Below are 21,554 nucleotides of genomic sequence, written 5' to 3' on the forward strand. Positions count from 1 at the left end.
AGCCGTTCGACAAGCTTGCCCTTTTCGAAATCTATCTAACGCTCTAGGTTTTTTTTTTATTATTTTGTAATCCTTTTTACGCCTTTTTTTTTTAATTTTGTAATATTTTTTTTAGAATTTTGTAATAATGTTTAGGAAATTTTAATGAAATTGTAGGCTTTTTTTTAAATATTGTGTGTATTTTTTTATTTTAGATTCTTATTTTTATTTAAAAAAAAACAATAACAATGCAAAACGCTTACACTATGTTCCCGAGTCATTTAACAGGGGGAGGGGAGGGGAGGGGAGGGGAAGGAAAATTGTCTTTCCTAATCTCTTCAATTTGGAAGGATGAATATTTGGTCATATTTTCTTCCCTTTTCCCTCCCCTCCCCTCCCCCTGTTAAATGAAACTCGAAAACATGGTTTTTCATATTTTTATCTCTTTTCCCTCCCCCGGTTAAATGAGACTCGAAAACATAGTGTTAATCTTCCCTTCAAGATCTCCAAAATGGGTTGCTAAATTCACTCTTTACACCCTCAAATCCTGTTCAAGACTTTAGGAGCATGCAAACTGGGTATATCAAGATATCCTGACTTTGTAAGGGGGAGAGGGTAGTGGGATAGGGAAAAAGATGGTGGGAGTTGACCTTAATGGTGAGACTTTGGTTGACTTTGTTGTGACAACACTTTACATTCCGCCGTTAACCACTGCAACAACTAAGTTTTTGGGGTTGCCATTGCCGCCGTTTTTGAAAATTGCGATTGTTCCGGAGATCTTTAGAGGGATCATTAATCTAGAATCTGGCAAGGTATGGTTGTTTACATGAAAGTTGAATCATAGAAACGTTTACTGGTTCACTGATCGAACCGGTCTGGTTGGATATAAAAACTCAACGTTAAGTGGGCACTAGTAGTAAATTTAAACGGTAAATATGTTTTTAAAAATAAAAGATTAAAAAGTTGAAACGGTAAATATATTATTTTAAATAAATATAAAAACGTTAAAATCCGGCTTGATTCATGTCCTATAAACGACATGATTAAAAAGAAATTTGTCTTTTAGAAAATATATATATATCATGCTAGTTTTCAAAACATTGGTTAAAAAAATAATATAGTGATTTATCTTGTTTTTTTTTTTTTTATAAATACTTTGACCATTATTGGAATTACATCTAGTATTAACTATTTAATAAAATTAGATAAAAAGATGGTTGTGTGTCAAACCAACCATACTAAAGCATTTTCATTGCAATATACTTTCACTTTGCGATCAATATATATTCCGTGCTAAAACCAATTCATTTCGGCTCATTATCACCAATTTATTTGATTTGCATGTTTTACCACTAGAAGTTTTGTTAGGCTGATCAAGGGTCAGTTTAGTTCAGTTATTGCGTTATGTCAAACCACAAACAAAAAAGAGTTAAATGTCATTTTAGTTTTAGTAGATGTGGTTTGATCCATTTTGCCAGTTTAGTCCAAAGGTTTTATTTTTCGCCTGCGGTCCAAAAAGGTTCCACCGTTGCCATTTTAGTCCACTGGGTTAACTTCATCCATTTTTCCTGTTAACGAGAAGGGCAATTCGCATGGGCGGACCTAGCCTTTGGCCAGAGTGGGCGGCTGCACCCCTTGAAAAAAAAATTAGTGTATATTTTAGGCAAAAAGCCCGACCGCACCCCTTGAAAATATGGTTGAACACCTCATCCGCACTCTCAGCAAAAAATTTTTGGGTCCGCCACTAACAATTCGGTCATTTTATATGGCTGAATTACCCTTTAGTTAAGAGAATTACATATTAATATAGGTGGATCTTAAATTCAAGGCGAAATTCTGGTTTTCAATGGAGAGTATCCACAAAGCTACACCATTGTTGGTGGAAACATTATTAACATTTAACATCAGAAGAATCGAAAGGAAGTCTAAGGAGTGGAAGTGGAAGCAGGCTTGATGAAGAAGGAAGGTGCAAGTTAGTTGGAGTCGCTACCCTCGAGCCTATTGATGATTTTTTTATGAATTCTTTTCTTGATCTTCCAACTGAATGTCTTGCAATCTTAAATAATGCCACAATTACTTTCTCTAAAGATGAAGAATTTAAATTAAATAAATTTGTGACCTCTTTGTAATTATTATCATAGAAAAGTAACTCAACTTTGTTTTCTTTAAGTTTATTTGCTTTTTAGGATGTTATTTTTTCATTTTCTTTAAGTTTATTTACTTTTTAGGATGTCTTTTTTTCATTTAAATGCAAGCCTTTGTATGCCAACATAATCTGTCGTGAGGTCCGTCCGCCTTCCCTCGTTCCAAGGACGGCCCCTGGCTGGCACCGGTTCACTACCCTTTTTTACCTTCATATACCGGTATCGTAACTGGTATTTTCGGTATTAGTACCGATTCTGTATCGGTTGACACCGAGCTCATCCCTACCCCTGAAACTAAAAAAAGAAAAAAAAATAAAAATTGAAGAAAATCAACAAAAAAAAGATGTACAATACCGTTGTTGTTCGTACGGTACCCGTGATTAGGGATGAGCAAATGGTACCGGGTTTCGATATCAGTATCGGCATTTTCGGTATTTTCTGTACGAGTGCCAGTTTTTTACCTTCATGTACCGATACCGAACAGGACCGTACCAGTATTTTCGATATCAGTACTGGCTCGATACCGGTTGACACCAAGCTTATCCCAACCCGTGATATTAAAGTTAAAAAGTAAAAAAAATAATTATTATTATAATATAAAAATAATAAAAGTATAAAAAACTATATATTATTATAATATTAAAATTATTATTCATTAGCTTATAATTTTAATATACTAGGGTTAAGACCCGCCCGCGTTGCGGCGCGGATACATCGTAAACATTGAATGGATTAGTCCAAACGTTATATGATACATTAACCATATTGAAACACACATTTCGACGTATCCAGTTGAACGCAGTGTAACCTGTATAAGCATTGTGATTGGATCAAGCGTAAAGTAAATGGAATTCATATCGAACAATCATAACGTATTATATATGACCCAAATTATACAATAAAAATGTAACGGGTATGAAGGAAAATATGCACATGTAATCGAAAGGGATTAATTAGAGCTTTGGAAAAAAAAAAGAGAAAAAGAAACCATAATTTGACTCCACTCGGTTCGAAACAAACTTTACGAAATGTACATAAAATAAATACGAAAACATATTATATTTGACCTGAATCATTTCCCAAAAACGTTTACGTCGAAACGTAGAACAACTTGAACTTATACGAAAACGTAAATATAAATATGCATGTAAAATGGTTTCTTTAAACTAAAACGTATTATATTTGACCTTACTCGTCTATAAAAAAAAGTTTACGTCGGAATGTAGAAGAAATCATATTTACACATACTCGTACATAAAATATGCACGTAAAAAATAGTTTTTAAGTAAAGGAAATATAGGCGTAAACCGAAACAAAAAAATAGTAAAAAAATTAATAGGTTAAAAACGTTTGTAAAACCGTGCCAAGTAGCACCAATGCCACAACCGCATCGACTCTCAACATCGTAAAAATAAAATAGATAAAATAGTAAAAATTACACTGAACGAAAAGCAGACTAAAATCGTTGAACCACACACACCCGTTACAGTGTCTTAATACGAAGAAATTAACCAGAAACGTAAAACGTAGAAAATAATAACTTAGTGGATCTACGACTCGCCCGTTGCGGCGAACTTTTCAAAATGGGAAAAATGGACGCGTTGCGACGGGTCTGTCAAATATGAAAAATAGAGCAAAAACGTTGAGCCTCACATGAACGCTACGATATGTTAACTCGCAAAATTTAGAACGAAACGTAAAACGAAAAACTTGCGAAAGATAAAAAGCATGGGATACGAAAGTTGTAAATAATAAAGTGTTGTGTTAAATTATAAAAGATGGAAAACTTTGGGGTAAAAGTAAAAAAAAGAAAAGGGGTTAAAATGTAAATTATGAAAAGTTTGGGTTAAAAAGTAAAAAAATCAAGTTTTTTTTGAAACACTCACTAAGCACAAAATACAACTAATGATGCACATATAAGTTGGTTATTAATATATGGAATAATGTATATAATATAATATAATTATGAACTAATAAACATGACACTAAAAGAAACTAATAAACATTCTTTGGATTTGATAACCTACAAAAAGTAATGTCTTACTAAATTGGTCAACTTCGACCATTTATTTTATTTTATATTTTATATAGGTGACTTAGAAATGGAAAAGTTTTTACATAACGCTAGAAGTGACCCGCTGCGAAATGCGGTAAGGGACACACCAATTTTGAATAAAATTTAAATAGAAATGTTGATGAAACAGTAAAAGTAAAACTAATAAAAAAACTAAACTAAAATGTTACAAAACTCAAAATATAATAAAATTGTTTTTCTCTTCCAACACCAATCGGTTCTAGGAGGTTTGGTTTATTTTTGGCCCAACCCAGTTTCTATCCCATGCCGATTTGGCCAAAACCGGGTGTAAAACTTCTTAAATAAAACCTGAACCGGTTTTGAGCCCGGACTTGTTTTAGAAAAGAAAAGGTTATCTCTAGCATCAGTAGTTAATGTAATGGACACTTTCCGGGCTATTTTTTTTTTCTATTTTGTCATGAAAGAAGTTAAAATATAAGTTTCTTAACACATCACTTCAAACGATAACCATATAACACACAACTCAACCTCCAGGTCAGATGCCATATACATGTCCGTGTCAGAAATTGTAACCTCTAGCAATAAGAATTAGATACGTTTTGACAACCTTTGACCGATTCACCTACTGTTTCAAACGATAACCGTATAACACACTACTCACCCTCCATGGGACCTCATGTGATTTAACATCTAATTTTTTCTAACAGGATACAATCGTAAAAGAATATCTTTAGATTCATTGATGTGATTCACATTTCTCACACAGCATACACAACTATTACTAAATATTTAATTCTATGTACATATATACACAATCCAAAAAATCACATAGATTGGTAATTCGTTCGGTTATCAGGATGCATTTCGGTTACCGATTATTCCTTGACAGAAGTAGCTGTCGGATTCGACTTGTCGTGGTCGCCTGAGCTATCTAACAAAATCCCTTTTGAAAGAAATACGACGGTTTTTTCGGCTCGGGTAAGTTCTTCTTGCACACATAATAACCCGATGTTGATGCTCCTAACAACATCATTTTCCGAATAAGAAGATTCAGCAAGTGATGGATCGAGTAGCTCCAATGCTCTTCCATCCGTCCATCTTTTCCAAGCCTGGGTTATTGTAGGATTGAAACCGGTCAGAGTTTGTTAGGTAACGGGTCAAAATAGTTTAGGATTGAAACGGGTTATTTTTAGTGCAGGTCATAAACATAAAACATCTCATTTTGGGTTGAACTAAAAAAATGTTTGTCCGTTTTTATAAACATTTAATTTTTTAATTTTCTAAAAACAATTTAAATCTTTGAATAAAAATGATTCGGCGGTATGCACTAAATTAAACTTTGGGCAACTTTCAACCTGTTTGACCTTTTTTCGCTAAATTGATTTTGAGCCATTTGACCTGTTTGAGTTGAAAGAAGGAAAAACCAAAATGAGGATTTGAAGTGAAAGCAAACGAGGTTACTTACGAAGAGTAGGAGATCCTCGCTATCATCCTCTCGATAAAAGCTAGAGTTTCTTGGCCCACTAACAATCTCGAGAACTATGACACCGAAGCTGAATACATCAGATTTCACTGAAAAATGCCCATGCATAGCATACTCTGGTGTGAAACATTATTAAAAATAATAATAGCTGAACAAAACACTATATTCTAATAGTGATTAAAATTACTTACAGGGTTCCAGCAACTTTCTTTGTGTTTCCTAGAGTTTGATCCACCTCAATAGTCCTAGCCAATCCAAAATCCTCAATTTTTGCATTCATGTCCTGATCTAGTAAAATATTACTAGCTTTGAGATCTCGATGGATGATTCGTAACCATGAATCTTCATGTAGATATAGCAATCCCTCCAATAATTTTCCATCGTGTTGCCCAATCCAAATGCCCAGAATCTACATTGACCAGTCAAACACGTGTTAGATGTGACAAATGGCACAAAAATTGTAACAAAATTGCTAACGACCACATAAATCGTTCTTGCAGTGTTGCTCTCTTTGCTTGATTCGGAAGCATCTGTTAAGATTCAATCTCATTTCAGAACACATAACATTTTAAAATGATCCCACTAGAATAAATTACGTTTTCATCATGCGGTTGTGATTTCGGAAATCTCATATTTAGCCAAATATAACTTTTTTCACGATTTCAGTGTTTGTGCTTTCCATTTCTTGCCATTTTAAACACGGTTAAATTGCTAAACACGATTTCGGTACCGGTCGGTAAATTCGGAACCAAAAGTACCGATACCGAAAGTCCTCAAAAGTGGGTACCGGTACCGAATATGCCCGGTACGGTACGGTTCGGTACCGGTATTTGAGGGTAAAAACCGGTACCGTACCGGACCGGTACCGAACCGGTACCGAAAATGTCAAAACTCGGTACCGAAAAGGTACCCGGTTCGGTAAATGCGGTACCGGTACCTGTTCGGTACCGGTACCGGGTCCATTTTGCTCATCTCTAAAATGTGGTTGCAACTAGAATTTTGTAAAAAGTGCCATGCTTTCTTTGAAAACTTTCAGAAGGCAGACACGGGGGCATGTCAGGTAGGCATGACCCGTATAAAAAGTGCCAGGATCGATAATTTTCCAGAAGATGGGCACGGGGGTGTGACTAAGAGACACGACCCCGTGTGACAGGTCCATAATCAAAATTTGTTTCTGCAGAATAGAGGAACGAGAGTGTGCTTACCTTACACGACCCCGTGCTGCACTTACTTTAATGAAGGTTTCGAGTCGGGGGACTTCTATTTAGGTGCATGGGGTTCTGTTTCAATGTCATTTCATCTTTCCATACCATTCCACAAGTTTTAAACACCAAATACCATTCCATTAAAACCATTCATCATTTGGTTACAACATAAAAAGATAAAAGAAAAATAAAAACAAATTTAAGGTCCTAATAGATAGATTTTAGTGGATACCCCGAAGGATTTAAATCAAATAGCTCTTCCCTAACTAAAACAATGAAAGAACGACAAAAACCCGAAACTAGTTGTCCGTTAATAAGGGCTTTGAGCTATTTCCGGGCGTGCCTCCTTAAAGATCGTTGAGCATTTCTTCGATCTCTCTTGGTAGGAAGATGAAGGGTTCATCATCGATCTCCTCTTGTGGGAAAGGAGCGGTGGCTACCGGAACATTGAAAAAGGCGTCAATGGGAGGTTCCGGGGTATCTTGTAACACCCCGACTGCGTAAGAACAAGCCTCGGCGGAAACGTCGGGAGTCACGTTACAAATTGCTCATAACACATGGTACTAAAGTTTCATTCTATTACATTGTCTTTCAACACAAAGATTACAAATAACTTGTTTTTAAATTGGAGGAAACTAAGGCCCGAGTCCATTCCTACGTGTAGCATACTTGAATAATCATCGCACGTATTAACACCTGAAACATATGTGAAAATAAAGTCAACAATGAATACTGGTGAGTAACATCGGTTTTGTGGTCAAATTCATGGCTACAATTTGTATTGAAAAATGTTTAGGGTAAATTACACTTTTCGTCCTTTATCTTTGTACTGGATTGCAACGGATAACCTTTAACTTCAATAATTACAGTCGCAATCCTTTATTTGCAAAACTCGTTACACTCTACGTCCTTTAGTACTAAACAGGTTAAATTTTTCAGTTAAGTTTATTCAAGTAAGGGTATTTTGGTCAATTCATATTTTTATTTAAATGTTTAATAAAAAAAACCAAAAACATTGCATATAACTTCATATTCCCCAATTTCCTAACCTTAACGCTGTGTTTCCGAGTTTACTAAAAGAAAGAAAAGAAAAGAAAGAAAGTTTAAGAGAGAAAAGAAAATAAGAGAAAGAAAAATATACAAATTTATTTCACGTTCTAGAGTTTGAAGAAAATGAAAAGAAAAGAAAAGAAAATAAACATTTTGTGTGTTCCCGAGTGCAGAGAAAAAGAAAAGAAAGTGACAATTTTACTATTATACCCTTTAAGTAAAATTAAAATAAAAAAAAAAAACCATGACAAGTGATGATACCATAACTGAGTTTTCTTTAAAGCATTTCGTTCTTCTTCAAATCCATCTACATGTCTTAGCATAAACAACTAAAAAGAATCAAATCACAACTAAAAAGAATCAAATCACGAATTTATAAGTTACTCATGCATATAGTTTTACTAGTTATACTTAACTAGTTATATACCAGCATCAAGAAGACTGCATTAATTCACAAATAAATGGAACAAGAAGTTTACTAGAAAGGTGCATGCGCTTGCAATATGGGCGTATGACATAATTTGGGCACTTGTAGAGTCCTCTGAGAGAGTTGGAGTCCCACAAAATGGCACGTTGCTTCTAAATGAGATTTTGAAATCCAAGTTTAAAGGCATGGGTGGTGAGTTTAGGCTTACTGAAAGAGATATATAACTGTTAGCTCAAAAGATCTAGCAGCTAAATATTATCATGTTGATAAATTACTAAATCAGGCTCTTACGACGCAAACCGTTTCAACGCATACCGTTTGGACGCGAACCGTTTCGACCCATACCGTTTCAAATTGAACCATTTCGACCCGTGCCGTTTCGACCCAAACCGTTTTGAATCGAACCGTTTCGATCCGTACCGTTTCGACGCCAACCGTTTCGATCTGAACCATTTCGACGCGAACCGTTTCGACCCGTACAGTTTCAACCAGTACCGTTTCGACGCATCACATTTCCTCTAAAACACTAGTTCCACAATTGTTCTAATTGTAAAATCATCATGTGGCCCAACATCTATTTTTATTGCATACAACCTCTTAAATCTAATGAAGTATTTTTGTATGATCACAGTTAACTAATGATGCTTAATTATATTTTAAGAGTTAAGTTCCTGTGAAAATAAAATAAACGTACAAAACGTACGATTGGAAAGAAAGTAAAAAAAAGTGGTGGTGCCATTTTGGCAATTATCAGCAACTTCAAAATTACTCTAGTAGAGTAATTTTGAGTTTCTGTAGAGTAATTTTGTAAAAGTTCATGTAGAGTAATTTTGGTCGTGTAGGGTAATTATCAAAATTGTAGAGTAATTATCAAAATTACACTAACCCCCCCCCCCCCCACCCCCAAAAACCTAACCCCCCCCCCCCCCACCCCAAAAAAAAAAAAAAAAAACCTAAACCATTGTAAATGTTCATGTGGAGTAATTTTGGTCGTGTAAGGTAATTATCAAAATTGTAGGGTAATTATCAAAATTACACTAACCCCCCCCCCCCCCAAAAAAAAAAAAAAACCTAAACCACCCCACCCCCAAAAACCTAAAAAAAACCTAAACCACTCCCCCCCCAAACCTAACCCCCCCCCCCCCACTAAAAGCTAAAAACTAAACCATAAAGCTAAACCCCATAACTAAATGCTAACAAAATTACTCTACAAGACATTTCTCAAAATTACTCTACAGAAGTCAAAATTACTCTACTAGAGTAACTTGATAATTACCCAACATTTCCCAAAATTACTCTACAGATGCTTAAAATTACTCTACAGATGTTCAAAATTACTCTACAAGACACTTTTTGCTTTTCCCCCAGTTATTTTGAAGTTGCTGATAGTTACCAAAATGACACCGCCACTTTTTGCTTTTTCCCTCAATGCGTACGTTTCGTACGTTAATTTTGTTTTTATTTGATCCTTTACCTATATTTTAAAAGCATAACTAAAAATTTCATATATCCTTACCCATAAAAGGCACAATATCTACTTGCAGTCTTCTCTCAATTGAAGATCCTAACACAGCACCAGCCGCTAGACCCTGTATCGTTTATCACAGTCGCCTTCCTGAAAACAGTGTGCTATTAAGGTTACAATATGTCAAAACATTGTTCTAGATAAAATCTCAATAACTATTAACGGACTAGAATGAAACAAATACGATTAGAGAGCGATTTAGGTCTATTTCGGAAGACTTTGACCCATTTGACAAGTTCCCTTTTCAGCCAAATCCTTTAGCTTAACCCATTTGACCCGTTACACGCTTACACATGATACATAACCAAATTGCCCCATCTGATGTATAATATAATGAAAAACAAATTGATAAGTGAGATGTGACATACCTAGCTTAACAGTCGTTTGGTCATGATATATAACAAAGCCAAGAACTAGTTGCCAAGATAAGCCCGGGAACAACAGTGGCTGAAAGGCAATTCACTTGAGTAGAGGCGCCATTACTATAATCATCTTTAACAACGTACAATCTCAGATCATCAAATTTAAGTTTCTTTAACCCCAATATAGGTAAATTGGTTTATATAAAAGGCTTACCCGGGTATCAACAAGTCAAGATTAATAAATGGTAAATATTATCATTTAAATTTATGTTTAATATATTAATAAAAATATATAAAAAGAAAGTTTGTTAAGGCTCGCGAGCCGGCTCGAGCTCGATAAGCGAAGCTCGGACTCGGGCTCGTTACTAAACGAGCTTGGTTTTAGGCTCGGGCTCGAGCTCAAGCTTGTATAAGCTCGGCTCGTTCGAGCTTTTTTTCGAGCCGAGCTCGAGTAGCTCGCGGGTAGCTCGGCTCGTTTGCACCCCTAATCTCCACCTTATGTAAACACACTTGAAATTATAAGTAGCTGCCACATCATTATTTCAGCTAATAAAAAGGTAAAACTTAATAAAAAAAAACAGGATTAGTTGTGACAATTCTGTAGTTTCAAATCGACTGCTCTACATATATGAAGCACAAAGCCACAACAAACATATCAAACGGGAACTAGCATACCAGTTCAGCATTATATCAGTTAATCAAAAGGTAAAACTCGGAGGCCATTAGGGTACTCGTGTGAGGTAAACCCACGTCTACTAAACAAATGATACCTAACACCTCTATATGGTGCCATTAGGGTACTCGTGTGAGGTAAACCCGCGTCTACTAAATAATATCTACCTATAAACAACTTGTAATTAGTATTAGAATATATTATTAAACAATTTAAGTAAATTTGGTAAAAGAAATTACCAGTTGGAATGATTAGTTTATCATCTCTAGTAAGTGCGTTCTTTATAATTCTTGAGTCTGATGCTGTACCCTCCCATCCAGTTAGCACATACGTAAACTTTAAATCAAATGTACAAGCAGCCAATACATTTGTTGTCGGGTATCCCTTACGACAACGATATCTAGGGGCATCCTTATTAGGTACTTTGACGCGAACATGTGTTCCATCAATTGCACCGATACAATCCTTAAAAAAAGGATAAAATCTCTTTTTTTCCTGAATTTCTTTTGGGACAATATCACCTTTAGGTTGTTGAATATAACGACCTTCTAATGATATAATCGCTCGCAAAACTCTATGGACGCACCGACTAATTGTTGACCCAGAACGACGGTATAGCCACGAGGTAAACCGATTTCTCAAATCATTGCCTACAATATGCAAAAATGTTGCAACTTGCTCTTCAACAGACATGCCACTAGAAAGCAAATCAGGTTAGCTGCTTGCAATTGTCTAGCTCGCACAAGTTCAGCTGCCTCGCGTATCTGATTATCCATTGTAAACTTACTTGCTGTTGAAAATTGTTATTAGATTAGAAAATTGTTAGTTAAAACTTTACGTTCTTGTTCTATAAAACTATTGTAGGATCCACTGACATGTTTTAATTAATGCTTGTGTCTATTAGAGTTAGTAAATCAAATAAGAGTAAACTAGAAACTTGGGTTGAGGAGAATTCAATTTTGTGGTATTATGGTCAACAAAATACGACCTAAAACAACTATTAGCCTATTAGGTCAGATCTGACTCAACTTAAAGTCAAAATATGTAACACTTGACCAATAACTAATTAGATAACGTGACGAGAAAGATGATCAGATCAGATAACTTCAATCATTAACAGGAAAATTGCTAAACAAAACTGCAACAACGCACTCCAGACCCCATCGAGCAGCACGAAACATTCAGCGACTGCTGCCTTTTTGTTCCTCTTTTTTAAACCAAACAACAATGAAACTTGAAGGCCAATGGCGTCTCCGAAATCCAACAGTCCAGCCACAAAAAAACGCCCCAACCAGAAATTTGGAGCTTTTTTATTTGCTTTTGTTCCAGTAGAACTCATATTGCTACTGTGATAATGTGTTTATCAACTTTTGGCTGAGTTGGCTTTACTTTTGTGTTTTTGAATAGCTGCTAACTGTTAGCCTTAGATGAGTGACAACCCCATATTCACTTTTCTCATCTATGAATCTATAGTCTATACTTTAAGCAACTTGTTGAAGCTTTATACGTAAGATTGCTACAACTCTTACACTACAAAAGGGATATAAGACATGATGTTTAACCTTATATTAACTTCTATATTATATATTTAATACACGAACAATATACTTTTCTTCTTTCACTGGATTGTAACTTGTTGGCTTGGCTTTCAGTTTATTTACAGTATACATTTACAACATATAATCTCACCATCTATCATTAGATTTTAATATCATCAAATCATGGCATTCAAGAGTTAATTTGAGCAACTTCTGTTAGTAGCATATCTCCTAAGCATGATCAAGTCATGAATTTCACATCTAATCTAACACTCGCTAAACTCATAGCAATTACAGTGCCAAAAACCTAGAACACAACACATACACGTTAACACACCAGAAGCCCTAAATTTATACACACTAACTCAGATCTCTATCACAGTTTTTCATCACTAAACCGTAGTTCTCCTAAATCAATAACTAAACCAAAATTAAACCCTAAATGTCGTAATCCAAACTGTTAATAAGCTCAAATTAACAATCAAACGAACATGAATACATGAGCTAATTTAAGCATTCTTCTTTTAGTAGCATATCTCATAAGCCTAATCAAGTTATCAATTTCACATCTAACACTAGTCATAGCAACTACACTGCCAAAAATTTGAACCATAACACATTAATTTAATCAAAGCAATCTAATTTAATCAAACGTAAACAATTCAAGAAGCCAAAACCCAAATTAGACACATTAATTTAATCAAAATTTTAGATAGAAAGACCACGCAAAGGAGAGGGCCGCTCAAAATTGGATGTGAAATAGGAACATGATGTTACCTGGAAGATGAACTGCTGATTGCTGAGGGTAAAATTGGAAACGTGGGAGATATACCCGCCATATTTCTTACGAGGGTAAAATTGGAAGAGAATTAGGAACGTGATGTTTATCTCTTCTGTTCTCTGAGAATCATTCCGATTTAAGGAATAAAAAACCTCCTCATTCTCTTCTCTTCTTCCCCTTTCTCCCCATATAAAAAACTCTGGAACATCATTACTATCCTCTTTCTTTCTAATTCCTTTCTCTTCTCTAGTTAAGTGAGACTCTGGAACACAGTGTAAAACCCTAACCACCACATCTTGCCACCACCACCTCATCCTGCCACCACCACCACATCCTGCCACCGCTACCCCTTCTCTCTCAACTATCAGCTCTCTCTAACTTGACTGCCACCGCTAGCCACCAAGCCAACCATCACAACCTGTGACCGCCACCACTAGCCACCAAACCCCAACCGTTTCTCTATCTCTACTCGAATCTCGCACCCTCTAGTCACCGCCATGTTTCAGTTCGGATCTAAAAACCAAAGAAATGGTTCATCGGACTTTCACATGCAGATTGGCGAACCATATGGTTTCGCCGCCGGAATAACCCCAACTGTCGTCGCCTAAAACATCGCCTAAATTATTTCTCCTCTACAAGAACATTACAGGTAATCAACACTCTCGCAACACATTAATACAATCTGCAACCGAAATCAACAATTGTCATTTAATACTGTTTACTCCTTTAATTTTGTTTGCTTCCTGATTTAATGTATATGTGATCTATCAATTAACTACTGTTGATTCATGCAAATATGAGTTTTGCTAAAGAGTAAGAGTTCTTGACGGAGATCGGTATCGAAACTCGAAACTCCGGAAGTTTTGTAAATGGCGTCTGGAATGGAAGTGGTTTCGTTGTATCATCTGTTAATCCTGCTAACAACCAGGTAGTATAATTTTTGTTGTATATTAATGTTTAGGTTAATTTGTTTTTGATTTTTAATATATTGTAACTTTTGGATGATTCGATTAAATTTGGATACTAAAATTGGGATTGTTATTTGCAGATGAGATATTAACTGGGATAATTTGTACAAATTTGAATGATAACTTTTGGATGATTCTATTAAATTTAGATACTAAATCTGGTTGAACTTGTTGACGATGGTGGTGGTTTGGTTATGATGGGGGAATGTTTATTTTATTTTTTTTTTGTTCAAAAAGTTTAACTTAATTACACAAACAATCCTTAAGATAGTAAAAGACGAATTTACCCTCTATGCAATGCACATGACTGGATCTAACTGAAAAGGTTAACTAGGTTAGAGTCAAAGGACCTATAAAGGACCTATGGTGTAATGGTTTTAACAAAGAAAGGATTATGATTGTAATTATTGAAGTTAAAGATCATCCATTGCAATCTGATATGAACATAAAGGACGAAAAATATAATTTACCCAAATGTTTAAATCCAACTACAAGAGTTGATATTATAAGTAAACCTTTGTAACCATAAATCTTGACAAAAGTGTTTGTTTTGTAAAAATCGTATAAGTATTCGGAAAACTTTGTATGTTTTATATATATTTAATTTGAAAACCATTTGTCATTTTGTCTAAAACCAATTGTCCTTGTTTCATGTAAACTAAAGTGTCTTGTTTTGTATAAAAATCCAAATTTGTCTTTGTCTTGTATAAAACCAAATTGTCTTTGTATTTGTATAAAACAAATTTGTTTTGTCTAGTATAAAACATATGTGGTTTGTTGGCGAATTAATTTATAAACCAAACACAATACAAAATTATATTGGAATTAATTCTAATTCCATCAAATTCCAATTCCCTTTATGAATTCCAATTCCTATAAAGAAATTATGCGAACTGTACTAAACGGGCTCTTAGTACTTAGTGGTCTGCTCGGTTTTTAAAATATTTAACATTTATATAATTAACCTTTAGGGGTTTCAAATATCCAACCCACGATCCATAAATTTTGTATATTGCATGGGTTGATTAAAAACTAAAAAGAAAATAACTATAATGAGATGGTAACCACAAACTACGATGGGTTCACTGAAAAAAATAAAGAAAAATATGCGAACTAAACAGGCCCTTAGTACTTAGTGGTCTGCTCGGTTTTTAAAACATTTAACATTTATATAATTAACCTTTAGGGGTTTCAAATATCCAACCCACAAAAACTACTGATCCATAAATTTTGTATATTACATGGGTTGATTAAAAACTAAAAAGAAAATAACTATAATGAGATGGTAACCACAAACTACGACGGGTTCATTGAAAAAAAATAAAGAAAAAAATATCATGATTGATTGAAGAAAAAAAAGTCTAATATTTTGTTTAAAAATACTAAACAAATTAAAATCATATTTTTCAAGTAATACCATTTTACAAAATACTTTTACCACCAAGGAAAAAAAATCCTTTTATTTTACATAAGGGGAGTGGGGGTGGTCCGTGATGGAGCCCCCATCACGAGTGATGGAGATTAGCACACCGCCGCCACCCACAAAAATAACGCGTGGAACTTTTAACGCGTTGATAATATCACGCGTTGAACAATTGTTGATTGTATGTGTATGACTTGTACATTGTGTATTAATACTTGTACATTGGAATCCCATCACTAGTGATGACCACCGCCACTAAAGAATGCTTGTAAGTGATAGAATAGTGGTTGCTGACATGACGGAACATGATTGGATGTTTGTGAGTGATGGAATTTTATCACTTGTGACCACCCCCACTCCCCTAATCCACTTGAATTAAAGACATGAATAAAAACTAAACTTCAAACATATTGTTTGTTCAACATCAAAGCAAAAACCCCAAATTAGTCTGTCTACAGGAAACATAGAAGTACATTCAACATAGAACTCACAAGTCATAATTCTACACTCAAAAAGAAAATAACTTAGCAACCCACATTCAGTGTAAACTTTGCATTACATGATCTAAATAAATGTTTATATTAGTATGAATCATGTTCCCCTAAGAAGTTCTTGTGATCCATTCCATACCTCTTCGGTTTAAGCAGTAGAAGCTGCAACACGCAAGATAGACACGTGTCAGTTTTCTACAGGAGTATGTTTTTTGAAAATTTACAAGTCAACGGCCATAATGTTAATATGATTTGGTCAAAATGGCTATTCTTGTGAGTTGCCTTGTTTTATACCAAGTATTTTAACCTGCGTCGAAACTTAAAGTAACCCGAATTTATACCGTTAAATATTTAACCCGACACGTTTCCAAACAAAATTTACGTCAAAATGCATACCAACAGAAAACACACATAAATATAAATAAAGCACGTAAACGTATTATATTTAACCCGACCGATTACCGAGAAAAAATTACGCCGAAACAAAAAACAAGTTGGATTTATACCAAAACGTACTTCAAAATAAGCACGTAAGAAAATAGTGTTTTTTTTTAAGTTAAAGAATGGTACCGCGCATTGCGGCGTCGTCGAAACGTAAAGCAACTCGAATTTATACTGCCCAGTGAAAACGTACCATATTTGACCTGACTCGTTTAGTCGCTTACGAACAAAATTTATGTAAAAACGTGGATAAAAATTTAAGAAGTTTACCAGAATCAGAAGATCGGAATACGAAAGACTACTCAGGAGGATAAATCAGCAACTTAAACCCATTACTTCGCATAAATTGTTGCGGCTGCGTTTTTTGTTGCATTTGCTTTTGTTGCAGGATTAATCGCGCAGAACCTATAGCCGAAGGCGTGTGATGCAGCTCCATAGTCCGCAATGCAGATACATCCGCCAAACCTTGTGGAATAGCCACCAAATCACCACATTGTTCAACCACAATGTGTTCTAATCTAGGAAAGTGATGACCCGAAGCCTTCCAATGCACCAAATCCGTTTTCCCAATGTGCAAATATTTAAGTAGACGAAACCCGCCATCAAGCGGGTCCCACTGAGGTCCCCTAAATGCAAACACTTTCAGTTTGAGCACTTCAAGATTTGGTAGCATGGCTATTGTAGACATATGTTTCCAATCCAACAAGGTGTCTGATAACGTCAACTTGTTCAAATGGGGTGGGAATTTGTATAACGGTGGAAGACCTCTTAACTTACCTTCGGATGGAGGGCGTGGGAACGTGTCATTTAATAACTTTAGTTTGTCGAGGTTATCGAGCTTAGCGAGATTATCGAACAAACTAGTATTTTTCTTCACTTCCATGAGAATGGCAAGTTTACCGCGAATTCCAAGCTTTTTAAGATTGGGAGTTCTAGCTAAGATGTTCTCGGTACAACTATCAGGTGAAATAGTAGATATGGTTTGTATGTTTCCTTGAACAAACGGATCTTCGTTATCCATTCGGGTTTTGGCTTGAGGCCCGTGTAAACGACTCGATCCGTTTGTATGCAGATGTCTAAACCGTGACATTTTCCATATATCCACTTGAATGTCAAGGTCACGCGTTGTTGTCTCAACGACTAAAGATTGAAGACTCCATAACTTGGAAATGGATGGAGGAAGAACCTTGAAGTTTCCGAAAATGGAAATGTACCTTAAATGCACTAGTTGTGTGATTTCAACCGGGAAGCGGGAAATGTTGATGGATCTAATATCTAACACGCGAACTAACTTAAAAGCTTCATGGATGAAAGAAGTATGTTCTCTAGACAATTCTGTCTCTTCCGATGGAAAACATAAGAAAGATCGAACATGTGGGCCAGAAGGTTTTGAGTGAATAAAGTTCATGACATGTGAATGAACACAAAGACGACGATGAGAATAATTATACGAGATCAAAGAAGTTTGATCAGGTATGTTTCTTTTAATGACTTGCAAAAACTTCTCTTCTGCTGCTTCGCGTAAGCACAAATCACGCAACATATCGTGAACACGACATGTTTTAATCCTTCCGTTCGCCCTTCTTTTGGCAATCAGTATAAGATTCCGCTCAACAAGATCTCCCAAATACTCTTCAGCAAGATCCTCTAAACATTCTTGGCCATTTTCTTGTATGAACCCTTCTGCCACCCATAACATAACCAGTTTCCAAACCGGTATAGGAAAATCTTCCGGAAAAGCACCAAAATAGATGAAACACACCTTCAAATGATCAGGTAATTGCTTGTAACTTAATGCCAATACATCCAAACATTGCTTCGGGTCTCTTGCAACATAAGAACCGACGCTTTCAGCAACCTTTTTCCACATATCGCGTGTTTTATCTTTCTTCAAAAGAAGTCCGGCAATTACAACTATGGCAAGTGGCAATCCATCGCATTTTTTAGCTATTGTTCTTCCAAGTTCAACGAGCTCAAATGGGCAACTTTTTTTTCTAAAAACTTTGGTGGAAAGTAGTTCGAAACTTTCATCGTCATTCAGAAACCGCAAATGATGAGGCGGCGTATCAGGGTTTGCAAGCATAGCCACATCCGTGTTACGGGTTGTTAACAGTATTCTACTCCCGCAATTCTGGTTAGGAAAAGCGGTTTTGAGATCATTCCATGCATCTGTTGTCCATACATCATCTAACACGATAAGATATCTTCGACCGTTCAATTGTTTGCATATTTCTTCAATTATCATTTCCTCATTCATTTTAGAAGTTTGATCAGAAGGCTGCTGCATGAGACAACCCAAAATAGCCAAAAGTACTTCCTTTCGGCTGTATTCTTGCGAAACGTACACCCACGCGCGAACAAAGAAGTGAAACTCAATGGCGGGATCACTGTAAACCTTCTTGGCAAGAGTTGTCTTGCCAAGCCCACCCATACCGACCACCGAGACAACTTCTAGCGACTCAGCGATATTAGTGAGTCGACTCACTAATTCCTTTGCTTCTTCATCGAAACCAATAACATTATCTTCTTCAACCACTGGTTTTCTTCTTTGTGACGATGAAGATTTCTTTACGGATTCGCTTGAATAAAGAGCTTCAATACCGAACATCTTTTTCTCATAAATCTCCTTCACTTTTGCCTTAATGGATTCGATATCTTTAGCAACAGATCGAAGCTTTTTTGGATAATCAAACGGATGGACGATTCTGCTTAAGGCGCTTCTTTCTTTCTGCATGGCTGCCTCAACTACAAAAGTGTCAATGGTATCTTCGGCTTCATAAGCTACGTCTCTGATCTGCCTTACTAATTCGCGTACTAACTCATATTCGCTACGTTTCTCTTTTGAATCTTTGAGAAACGCTTTCATCAAACTAAGCTCCTTGTAAAGAGATTCAACTTGACCCTTTACTCCGAATATCAAATCAGAGTTGTAGAGTAGCAGTTGCTTTAAATTCTCCAAGAGAAACTCAACCACGGCATCTGCCATTATCCTCCCCAAAACTACAAAAAAAAAATTATTATTTTAACTCCAAGTTTTCAAGATAATAAATTCCACTTACTTTTAGATTGGATCTAAACTTCAAGAAATAAGATTCAAGATTAGAGTAAATAATCAAGTTTTGAGATGGCATATCTAACTTGTTTAAAAAACGGGTCGTGTTCGGGTTGACCTATTTAACCTGTTTAGTTAAACGGGTAAACCCGCCAACTTGTTTAAATCGAACCACTAACCCGTTTTATCCCATTTTTCACAACCCACCAAGCCGATTAACATTTACAACTTGATTATTACCCGCCAATCCGTGAACCCTTTTAACACGTATAGATAAGTGGGTTGAACAGGTCATGCTCGGATAAGATGATCTTAAGTTTTTGCTGGTTTTGATTGACGTTTTTTTCACGAATAAAAACACGGGTCGTGCTTGGGTTGAAAAATGCAACCCGCACCGTATTCAACATATGGCAGGTGCAAACTCATTATTTGTTTGACCAACCAAAGTCAAAATACCCAATTTCCTACAACTGTCTATTTAACATTTACACTTGACTGAGTAGACAATTAACAAACTTTCAATTGATTCAATATTTGGAAATCCAGCCACATTTAACAGATTTTCAAAGCTTTAAAACTAATATAATCAGATACACAAAACAGGTTGGTAGTATCTAAATCCGGGCGTTCCCTATGTCCCAGTATCAGTCCTTGGACAGCCGATCTGGGATTTTGCCTTGGGGTGTAAACGAGCCGGGACGAACCCGAGCTCGATTGGGCTCGAACTCGGCTCGTCATGTTTTTATGAAGCAGCTCGAGCTCGGCTCGGTTCGAGCATACTTATTTGAGCTCGAGCTCGGCTCGCGAGTAAAACTCAAAACTCGAGCTCGGCACAGCTCGGCACGAGCTATTTGAGAACAACCTCAAACGAGCTAAAAACTCAGCTCGAGCTCGCTTCAATATCTCTTAAACGAGCCAAAGCTCAGCTCGCAATGTTATCATCATCATCATCATCATCATCATTATTTTATATCTAAATTAAATAAACTTTTGTTTGGGCTCGTTTAGGCTCGCGAGTGTAAACGAGCTTTGTATTTCAGGCTCGATAACTAAACGAGCTCTATATCAGGCTCGAGCTCGGGCTCAGGCAACCGAGCCGATACCGAGTAGCTCTCGAGCCTCTGGGCTTGTTTACACCCCTAATTTTGCCTAAGGTAATAAGGAATCCTAACAATCATAAATTCATAACTACATACAAAGATGTGTATAAGATTGTAAAGACTGACTGTTTTCATATAGAAACAAAATTCAATTTGTTAGCTATGATGCATAAACCAAAGTGAAAATTAACCACATATAAAAAAAAGATATAGTTTGACCAACAAAAGTCAAATTACCTATTTTCCTGCAACTATCTCAAAAACATTTACGGTTGACTGAGTAAACAAGTAACAAACAACAGAATTTAGATTGGTTCTATATATGGAAATAATCAGGCACATTTAACAGATTTGCAAAGCTATAAAACTTCATATAATCAAATACATAAAGAAATTGATTTAACTTAAGAAATTCAAATGGAAAGAAAAGCACAAACCGGATTAGATCATCCAAGAAATGAGTCTTTTCATGGAAACTGGCCCCCCATATGTGTTCTCTCGTTAAAGAAGGTTGATTACGAGTTTAAAGTCGTTGGCTTTGGCGTTGACTCACCCTGCAATATTAATTATACCATGGAGTGTTGAGGGGATTGGGTTGGGTCCACACCTAAAAATTGGGGTGTGGAAGGGACGTGACTTGGTCGGCATTGGGGTGCCATGTGTCATTCATTTTATTAGTTTTTTTAAAGTAAATTATAAGTTTTGTCCTTAGGGCGGGCGGTATGGCTTCGGTGACCCCATTCGGGGAGTGCTTTCACCGAGCGGTGATTCATACCTGGTAGATCGGTGATCAAGATTCGGTGAGTGGGGGGGGGGGGGTTGATTTCGGTGTATAGTCACCGATGAGAGGAGAGAGGAGAGGAGAGAGAGAGGAGAG

At 36.0% G+C, this 21,554-nt stretch overlaps 2 protein-coding genes and 1 long non-coding RNA gene across 4 annotated transcripts; 1 reads left to right on the plus strand and 2 right to left on the minus strand.

Moving 5' to 3' along the window:
* Positions 1 to 551: 551 nt before the first annotated feature.
* LOC110913855 lies at positions 552 to 2,130 on the plus strand. The gene is made up of 2 exons (XM_035983900.1): positions 552 to 791; positions 1,790 to 2,130. Exons 1-2 carry the CDS (start codon positions 615 to 617, stop codon positions 1,931 to 1,933), a joined length of 321 nt encoding a protein of 106 aa, XP_035839793.1. The 5' UTR covers positions 552 to 614; the 3' UTR covers positions 1,934 to 2,130.
* Positions 2,131 to 4,875: 2,745 nt separating this feature from the next.
* LOC118487239 lies at positions 4,876 to 5,717 on the minus strand. The gene is made up of 2 exons (XR_004880936.1): positions 5,624 to 5,717; positions 4,876 to 5,267 (listed from the first exon to the last, which is right to left on the minus strand). It is a non-coding gene; the product is annotated as an uncharacterized LOC118487239 (long non-coding RNA).
* A 10,254-nt stretch (positions 5,718 to 15,971) lies between these two features.
* Positions 15,972 to 21,245, minus strand: LOC110911872 (putative late blight resistance protein homolog R1B-14). 2 transcript variants are annotated; one of them, XM_022156520.2, is made up of 3 exons: positions 21,115 to 21,245; positions 16,796 to 19,525; positions 15,972 to 16,246 (listed from the first exon to the last, which is right to left on the minus strand). In XM_022156520.2, exon 2 carries the CDS (start codon positions 19,509 to 19,511, stop codon positions 16,824 to 16,826), a length of 2,688 nt encoding a protein of 895 aa, XP_022012212.1. In that variant the 5' UTR covers positions 19,512 to 19,525; positions 21,115 to 21,245; the 3' UTR covers positions 15,972 to 16,246; positions 16,796 to 16,823. The 2 variants fall into 2 exon arrangements, with proteins under 2 accessions (XP_022012212.1, XP_035839794.1); XM_035983901.1 differs by lacking the exon at positions 21,115 to 21,245 and adding an exon at positions 20,915 to 21,057.
* Between the last annotated feature and the right edge of the window lie 309 nt (positions 21,246 to 21,554).

This window comes from Helianthus annuus, chromosome 15 (assembly GCF_002127325.2).
Source record: "Helianthus annuus cultivar XRQ/B chromosome 15, HanXRQr2.0-SUNRISE, whole genome shotgun sequence".
NCBI classification, from domain to species: Eukaryota; Viridiplantae; Streptophyta; class Magnoliopsida; order Asterales; family Asteraceae; genus Helianthus; species Helianthus annuus.